The sequence below is a fragment of the Taeniopygia guttata genome, chromosome 2, assembly GCF_048771995.1.
Source record: "Taeniopygia guttata chromosome 2, bTaeGut7.mat, whole genome shotgun sequence".
Taxonomy (NCBI): domain Eukaryota; kingdom Metazoa; phylum Chordata; class Aves; order Passeriformes; family Estrildidae; genus Taeniopygia; species Taeniopygia guttata.
In genome coordinates this window covers 79,985,523-79,995,338 of record NC_133026.1, presented here as the reverse complement: position 1 = coordinate 79,995,338, position 9,816 = coordinate 79,985,523, and the positions used below count along the sequence as shown (strand labels likewise).

The 9,816-nt window shown below is 36.6% G+C and overlaps 1 protein-coding gene across 8 annotated transcripts in view; it reads right to left on the bottom strand.

Moving 5' to 3' along the window:
- Positions 1 to 275: 275 nt before the first annotated feature.
- Positions 276 to 9,816, bottom strand: part of CTNND2 (catenin delta 2) — a 667,938-nt gene continuing 658,397 nt past the window's right edge. For 7 of the 8 annotated variants that reach the window (XM_072924306.1, XM_072924308.1, XM_072924309.1 and 4 more), the window contains 2 exons: positions 5,233 to 5,306; positions 276 to 3,854 (listed from right to left, as the gene is read on the bottom strand). In XM_072924306.1, the coding sequence (XP_072780407.1) occupies positions 3,594 to 3,854; positions 5,233 to 5,306 (335 nt within the window). In that variant the 3' untranslated portion in view covers positions 276 to 3,593. The remainder of the gene's footprint in view (positions 3,855 to 5,232; positions 5,307 to 9,816) is intronic. The other variant, XM_072924311.1, reaches the window with a different exon arrangement.

Sequence of the window (9,816 nt, the reverse complement as noted above, 5' to 3'; positions counted from 1 at the left end):
ATATTTTACAGTGGCACCAGCCTTAAGGTTTTCAGGTTTTTTCTAGGGGTGTACCGGGTGCTTTCAAAAATATCTTTTCCCTTGGTTGGTTGATGTAGTTGTGCTCATCAACCTTGTGGAGAGGGAGGGGACAGTGACTGACTTCAGAGCTGAAAGTTAGGTATACAATGAATATTTAAAATACCCACATCACAAGGATCACTTTGCTGCGTGAAGCTGCATAGCTTCTATGAAGTCAACTTCTCAGTTTAAACATACTGCACTATGACCAGCAATTCTCCACAATACAGTACGATTTATTAATAGAAAATACGTCAATATGAGTTTGTCTTTGTACATGTTAGCAACATGTACAGTGAAACATTTTTTTTTCTCAATCTATATTGTTATAGTTCTTTTGTGTTATCTGACATAACCATTTATATTTTGGGCTTAAATATGTTATTTGTCAAAATGAACCTTCAGTGTTAATATACCTTTAAAATCATAGTTTATCTTTCAAATATCAAATTAATATTATTTTTTTTTTCAAATCAATATTGCTCATGTTAGTGCAAATTTGTTAAATCTTGAGATAGGTTAACCATTCCTTCCAGACCATAAACAGCATTTAATAAAACAGTGAGATTTATATAGCTCTACACAGCTGAACAAGATTCGAATATGAAGCTTGTTAAAAAAAAAAAAATCCGACATTTTACAGTACATCAATTGCATTTTATACATTGTTTTGAACAGTTTTGTTTCTTCTCTATTTCTGTGTGTGATCTAGTACAAGCATGAAGGGAACAATAGGTAATGATACTTTCCTCAGTATTAAAAAGAATGCATCATATATATCTTGCTCAGTTTGGCGGCAGTGTTGTATTTCCAAACCTGGAAAAGAAGCCAGGTAATTCAACACCTTCTCAAAACCCAGTACAGCAAGAGTGAACGTTACCAGTTGGATCACTTGCCACTACAGAAAAATGGAACCAAACCAAGACAAAGTATAGACAAAAGGTATTTTATGCCACATCATCAATCCAGAATCTCTCACTTGAGCAATGGTCATCATTTGACTCCAAGTAATTCCTAAGAGGAGCTGAAAGAGGGCAATGTGGGCATTTCAGTAGTTTGAAGAATGGAAATATATCCAACTTACAATAATCTCCTGTCCTAAGAACTTTGAGCAGAATGATGCATCTCCTTGGCCTGTTGACAAACCTGTGCCTGGAGAGCTGCACCAGCTGGCTGTTTGTCAGGCAGTCAAGAAGAACTTCCAGTTGCAAGTGACATTCTTTATTAAAAATGTTTTTATACTGAAAATGTGCTTTGTTCAAAAGAGCACTGCAAATGTCACTTATTAAAATCAATGTAATAAATAAAATATAAACAACCCGTGTCCAAAACTATGAATAGTATTTTTAGCTACGTCACTATACATCTGGCCCACTGTGCCCCTCCCACCCACCCTTTCTGAAATGTTTTAAAAATTTTTTTGCATGCTATTTTTCCCCTTGTTTACTACAAAGAGCAAAGGTTACATATTGTACACTGGGAAAAGCTGCCCAAAAGATTAAACTATAGTCCTAGATTACCAATAAACCAATTCTACATCACAATACCTGCCTGCATGAACTACTTGGGCTGCATTGTATAGAGCAGGTGATGACTTGTTAGAGACTTCTGCCCCTGCACACAGACAGAAGTGTGCCAGGTGATGTTAAAACTATTACAGTGACTAACCACAGAAATGTCTGCAACCTAAAACAAATTCCTTATTGGCAATTTAAGCAATTTACAACTAGTCCATTAGTATTGGGTCTTATGCTCTGAAAACTGTATGCTGAACTGTTTGTTGCCTGAATCACAGAAATGAAGAAATGCTTCTTTTTTTTCCTTCCAGCATTACATGAGCTACGATGAATATGCCAGCTCTTCTGGCCTCCTAGCCTATGTAGCTGTTCTTTACTTTTAAAATGAAAAAGAAAAATTTGCTGTCCCTTACACTTTTTAGAATTTCACTTTAAATGCAAATAAACGGTCTTTATTATCATATTTGAGGAACGTGTTCTGGGTATTGGGTTTTATTTTTGGTATGGGTTAAAATAAATGATTGTCCTAATGGTTCAAGAATTGGACCCTTGTGTAGTCTAAAGAGTTTGGAGAGTCGGATTAAAGTCTGATGGGTCTTAGTTTCTCATTCCCTCAGGGAGATGGCAAGATCAAACTCTACCTTCCTTGAGCACTTACTGGTTGGTGGCTGGAGAGTAATGAAATTTCCTCAAGAGGAGATCAAAAGATGTTATTTTAAAGGAAATGGCACCTAAGGGTGATAGAGTTGGTGATAAAAAAATCACCTACCCCTTCTTTTGTGAGCATGTGGCCTTGCAGTGTTGAATTGTTGTTGATGGTTACGGAAGTGAGTAAGAGAAAGCACATACTGGAGTTTCCACTGTTTAAAAGAACTGAAAATCAAACAAAAATTGAAGCTTAACAAGGAGAACATCGGATGAAAAGAAGTCTTACGCCACACAAACACACACACTCAAACACATGCACACGGAATACTATGCATACGTGGACACACACGAGTAAGAATGTGTATTTGTATGGTAGGTTCTTGGAAATAGACATTCTTAGCAAATATGGATGACAGATCAATTGTAATTTATTTTCTTTTAACACTGTATCATCATAAAGAAAACTGGTATAAATGAAAAAAATCTATTTCAAATATCTACATCTAAAATTTTAGGCAGTGAAAAAGCACTTTGTTGACAAGGAGTGTGGAATGATGAATGTTAATTGTCAGAAACTGCTGAATGCCTTTTTTCTGAGTTGCCACAAACAAAGTCACATATCAGAACAAACAATACTGCTAAATATTCCTTTTTGTTTTTTGAAATTTTTTTTTGATTTTTTTTTTTTTGTTAAAACGCACCGGGGAGAAGAAAACAAAAAACTGGAAATTCATACATCTTTCAAAATTTGAAATTGAAGCAATATTTAGAACCATAGATGAAGAAACACTGTGGCATTGGTGTAATATACACAATGCACCTTTTTTTTTTTATCTGTAATGTACATCAAATACTTTACAACAATGCATTAACAAAAAGCAAGAAACATCTTGCTGTACAGAGGAAACCCCAAATGCAACTTGAAGCCTAGATTCACAATGAATTAGGATATTAAACAAGGTGTGAGAAGCTGTTCCCCATAAAGTATGTACGCTGTTCAGTAACTTGTGCTTAACTCTTGACCCAGATCCACTGTCATGTTCCTCCTCCTTCCTTCAGCCACGTTCAATATACAGCACTGAACTTTAGACTCTACAGGCCAACAGTAAAGTTGCCCCACACTGTAAAATATATATATATGTGTGTATATATATATATATATATATATATATATTTCTTTCTAATTACTCACAGGTTTAGCTTACGTATCTTTTAGCCTTCTAAAAAAATCTCTTAGTTTTTTCCATACTGGTTATCTGTGCCTTCCTATGGAACAGGCTTTAACAAACTAAATTTGCGGGAAAAAAAAATGTCTTGTGGTATGCATGCACATGCACAGTTCCTGGAGCTTTTGTATCTGCCCAAGTCTCAAACCCAGGAGTCGGGAGAGGCTGGATAGTGGCTTGTTTCATAGTTAAGTTCACTATATGGACGAGCAGCTGAGTAGAAGTCGACGTAGTTGCCAGTTGACTTTAGTCCCAGGTGCATGTTGTATTCACTCGCAGGTGGACGATGATGCACTTGGTCCTCAAAGAAGGACTCGTCATAGTTTCTTGTTGAATTCTGAAATGACTGATATGGTTCATAATCTTTTCTGCTGGGCTCCTGTGGAACTGGCTGTGTTGAAACCTGAAAGACAGTAATATCCACAGCTTGTTAGATACAACTTATTGTAGGCAACAGGATGGAAGGAGTACATCTCATGTTTCTCATGCTAAAAATAAAAATTTGTGCATCATATTAACTTCTGCTCAAAGCGCTGCTTTAACAGTGAATTAGTTCCACAGCTCTGCCTTGTAATTTTATTTCTTTAAATTTATTTAATAGCATTGTTATTTTCAAATATATGTATTATTTAATATTATTGCTGCAAAAGATGCTGCTTTATGTCAAAAGTAGTTCATGCAGCATAGCTTATACTTCACTACTGTAACTACAATCTGTGTGCAACTTGCAGCTGTATAATGCAAATACTGGTGACCAAAACTCAGCCTGGAAGAATTTGAATGTAATCAATTTACACTCCAAAGATGCTATACATTTTGCAGTTGCCTTTGACTGAAGTGAAATTTAGGGGAAGAGGTGACATCATATCCTTAAAAACCATTTACAGTCTTCAGGGCACTGACATGAGAAAAGTGCCCTGAAATGGGTTCTTCTGCTACTGTTAACCAGAAGCATCTTTTTAACACCTCCTCAATTCATATTGACAATGTTGTGTTGTTGGTACATTCCAGCTAGTTACCTTGAAGCTGGAATGGTTATGATAAGCACAAAAGTAAATCTCAGATGGTTCTCTAACCTAAGGCTGCCATCCTTTTTTTTCAGACATCCCTAGTGAATCTCTGACTTTATAGTTTGGACTTTATTGAAATCTGAAATGTATAAACACATGCTGACTATCCTAGAAGACTATCTTCTGCTTCAGGCCATGGCTGTAAGTTGGGCAGACTTTGTGACTGCAAAATGACATAGCCTGTCATTCCTCAGATGGTTATCACTGGGAATACCGATGCTCAGACACCAATGTGAGAACACGCTGTGGATCCTGCTCCTCTGTACATGTCACTAATGTTCCCTCAAGTTGGCAGGAACAGACACATTGTTATGACCCAAATTCTTGGTATTTGTTCAGAACAAATATCTGTATTGCACTTCATGCAGGGATTGAAAAAGGCTGCCTAAGTTCACTACTTTTAGTAGTCCTACAGGTGATGTTACAAGTTTCAGCCCGATATTACAACTGCACAAAGGAGTGTAACTACTCTAGTTTCTAGTTTCTGTTTCTAGAACTGCTATAGAGGAGTAACTGACCTTCAGTATCTCACTTCATTTCCTGTATTCAAACACAGATGTTTGATTTGGACACAGGAGTAAAATTCTACATGAAGCAATCAGTTTATTTGTGATGTTTTTAAATTTCTGGTGACTTTTTTCCATTTCCATATACAATATTGCACCAGTCTTTGGCCATCTGGAACAGTAACATTTTAGCCTCTGTACCTACCTGGTTATGTTTTATATCTTCAGCAGGCGCACCATATGAATTCCTGTACAAAGTTGAGATTCCAGTGTTCTGAGCTGCAGAGAGAGAAAAAGCAGATTCACCAAACATACCTCTTTGGCCTCAAAGTGGTATGTTGATGTAAATATATCATTATTATGGTATGATGTAAATACATCATTAAATACATCATACAAAGCCTGTTTTCCATACACCAAAGTCTTCAGAAATACCTGCAGACTTTTCCTTCCACCAAATGGTCATCATCTTTGCTTTGGTGAAATACATCTCTTTGGTATTAATTTATTAATGGCAACAAGCTCTATGTCATGTTCATAATAATCTTGTGCACTTCTTATATGCATCAACAAAATAATTTCATATAAAGCTAGCATTCAATAATAAATTTCAGGTTATAGATGGGCTTATGTAACATGTGCAACAAACAGCAGCTGTAAATATTGATATTAAAAAACATTTCAGTTCTTTCACTTCAGTTGGACAATGCAGAGTATTAATCCTACAGTCATTTTGCTTTCTCATGAAATTATTCAAGCATAAAGTGATTAAATATAAGTGACTAACAAGTTATGCAAAAAGTAATATGTAGTTATACTAGAGAGGTCTGGCCAAGATAGTGTCAAATACATGACTGCCGTCACTGCTTTCACTTTCTTCTCAGATGTCCTACTACTCAAATGCACAGACAAAACTGAGCTACAAGTTTGAAACTGGAAGTATTCCTAAAGAGAAGGAGGATAATGTACAGTCTTGCAAAAATTTATTTCTGCCCTCATCTCAAAAAACCCCAAATGAAAAGCAAAGGATTTTCCTTGCAAAGCTGACTCCACTGATCTGTCTGTTTTAGCAATGTAGCTGAAGCTTAGTTTGCTGGTAGGACTTGAAAGACTGTAGTTACTTCTCATATTTGAAAGACTATGAAGGTAGCATTTTGTGTGGCTGCTGAACTCTTTTCATGCATTATTAACTTTCCAGACATATTAACAAATGACTGAATGCTGCTATGAGGACTCTCACTATAAAAGAACAGGCTGGAAAGTAAAAATTGAGTAGCTGTGAATCAGAGTCACGAACGGAACTGAAACATGTGGCTCATGACTACTCTCAGGTCTCTGTGCAATGGCATAAAACCTGGAGGCACCAAGAGTGGCCTTTAATACTTTCACAGCACAAAACTTGTGATGACAAGTGCTGAGCATCAAAGCTGAAAGCTGGGTATGGGATCCGTGCTAGTCATATCACTAGGAAGAATCATGTTACCAAAGATGTAAGCACTCTTTCTTCCTTTGGCAATGTGCAAGCATGGGCATCTGCACGTGAAATTACCTCTACCTTTCCTCTCACCATTTAAACCTTCCTGGAGAAAGGAATGGCATGGCCTTCAGCCAAAGCCGCCTGGAATCATCAATTCTGGTCATCACATCTGCCATGGGTTCCATGCTGAGGCTACTATTTTTGTCAGCTTGATGCACTGCTCCATGTTGCTGTTTTACAGATCTCAGATGTTTTTTCTTAAAGATCTGCACTATGTTTGTGAAAGCAGGATAAAGCCAGGGGTTACATGGTGGCTTGATGACCTCTAACAACTGACAAAAGAGACTTTTCATTTCATAACCATTAACTGGTAGGGGTGAAATGCCTCGTGTTCCTTGAAGAACTGGATGCAATAACTCAGAAAGTGCAGAGTCCTGTGTAGGAAATGGAGAAGAGCCCTGGAGGTCTCCAAGTGCAGCATGAACCATTTTTTTAAGGTGGCAAGAATATAAACTCTAGTGACAGATGCTGGTTGGGTTCCTCCAGTGGTAGAATTCTACCTGTCTGCCTACAGGCTGTAACAGATAGAAATAGGTGAAATGATGGAAAGTAGTGCTTGAGTAGTTTTCTTTGGTTGTCAACATTAATGCCAAAGAGTTGATCTGCAGAGGTTCTCACTGTTCAGGTTACATTTTGTTGCTTAAGTGAATTTTGAGACTTGACTGTTATTTCAAGGGGCTTCTTTATATTCCATCTGCAGCCTCTGTTGTAGTGTTTGAAAATACCCCTCCTGAAGTGTCTCTAGTATTAGAGAAGTTTGGATCAACATTGCTCTTTATGGTGCATCTCATGACAACATGACTCTCAGCAGTACAGCTGAGATATCATCTTTTTAATGCTGTTTTTCTGATTTCCTTGCTTGTCCCACAAAATGCCAGAAGAAGTTTCATTAATATAAATTCCTCTTCTCAAGATCTAAAGATACTCAAGTGTTTCAGATATCCATTTTGTAAAGTCCTAGTTTTTGAAAAAAATATTAAAGTGGCATTCAATGTACCAGACTGTCACAGATGGAGGAAGAACTTCTTGTAACCATTTTGCTTTTATGAATATATGTGCCAAGCTAAGTGGGTTTGAAGTTTCATGCATACAAGTACTGAGTTCAGACAGGTCAATGCTGTTCGTTGTTGTTCGATGTCAAGAGCAAAAGACTGGTACAAGGTGCAACTATAATCTGAGGGTATTATGAAGAATCTCATGAAAAATAACAAACTAGACATATGCTAATTTGTATGTTGTTCCTTCAGGCAATTGGACATTAGGAAGGAGGTCATGACCTTTCCATATTGATATATAAAAAGATGTGGTACATATGTGCTGCTATTAGCCATGACTATTATGAACCGAGAAATAGTTCAGGGTTGGTGTGTAGCTGTCCAGTGCACTACTGCGACATTTGCACTGATGTGCTCACAAATGTCACATACCAGACTGCAATTTTACGGTGTCTTGCATCATGCATTCCGCGATGGAAAACGGATAGTTTCAGCTTATGAAAATAGTTGCAAATCCTGTCTTGCTGATTTCATTGCAGTGATGGGGATACAAATTCAGAAGTTTAAAATGAAAAAAAAAAACCAAAAACCCCTCAAACCCTTAGTAATATTTTCTTAAAGCAATAAAAACAATGAGACATAAAATGCTTGAAAATAAATGCCAGGAGTTCAAGAATAAGAAATCTTGGCTAAGGCTAGCTTGGATGTTGAGGTAATTCTGATTCTGGAAGAAATGTAAGTCAAGCAATGTAGCTGCTAGCAGTGAATGCAACCCTGCTTCAGTGCCTGCTTCTGAACATGCAGCTGGAATCCCTGGGAACTCCATTCCCACTCTGCCATGTTTCAGTCAGCAGTTGACTCTTGCTGTCCAAAAGTAGAGGACAAATATACAAGAAAGGAGAGAATGAGCTAGATGAATGGACAGATATTGTGTGGTTAATATCCGATTGTTCCTGACAATATTGTACATTAATGATAATAATAAAACTGTAAAACAATCAGAAAGATAAGTCAATGAAATATTTTTAAAAATAAAAATAGCAAGAGAAGGGAAAGGAGTGAAAGGAGTAAGAAACAGAGATATTTCTGCAGCCGTATTTCTTCACAGAGATGTGAGAACTAGATGAAAATTAAATTAACAGAGAAGCAATCAGCATGTGTGTTTATGTGTGTATTTTATGCGGTCTCCAAACATCAGTATATGATAATACCGAAGAGTCACTTTCTGGCAGGCAAAATTGTGAGTATTCTAAAATGAATACTATGATCAACCTGCAGTACTTTGTGGTTCAATTGCATACAGGACATTACAGAAAAGCACCTTTCTTTCTCCCTTCTGTTCAGTCTTCTAGGTGATACTGGTTAAAAAAAAAAAAAAAAGTCACATAGTTCCCTATAGCAGTTTTCTTTAAATATGAGAAAAAATGAAAATTATGTTATTTAGTGGTTTACGTGACAAAGCTGTCATTGACCAAATTCATCCTCATATATCCCAGTCACTTGATTCATGGTTTAACATTCGGCTTTCAGATTTTGGAAGTGCTTATTCTGAACACATTTACAGGTACTTTGGAATAACAAGATGCTAGCCTTTTGCCCTCAGGAACACAAACTGATAGTAAGAGAGCACAGCTCAGCTGGACAGGTAGTCATCCTCATCTGGTATCACAAAATCTGCTTTTTCTGCTATTAGCAGCAGGTCTCCATTTAAAATAATTTAGTTCAACACAGTAAAGGAAAATGCTTCTATACCTCAAAAATCTTAGGTAACAGAGACCATTACCTGTCACTACAACTGCCACCTTCCTGCACAGTGAAAAATGAGGTTGAGGGCACAAGAAAAGATTACAGAGCATTATTGTTTCTGAAAGTAGTAATAATAATAATAATAATAATAATAATAATAATAATAATAATAATAATAATAATAAACCTGAGCAGCTGTAACGCCTGATGGTTTTTTTTGTGTTCCAAATATGCATGGACCTGCCAGTAATTTTAAATAACAAAAGTATTCTTGATTGATTCTCCACAACCAAATGAAAAATAAATTAATCTGAAGTTTTTTCTTCTGTTGGAAGAGAAGACACAGTATGTTGACAATGATGTACATATTAGTTCAGTGAGGGAACTAAAAAAGTAAAAGAAAGAGAAAAAAAAAGAAAGAGGCCCATGATGGTACACAGGAATCTTATCTTCCCTGTTCTGAAGGAAAACACCATGCCATAAATAACATTATCTTGTGCATTTACAGTTC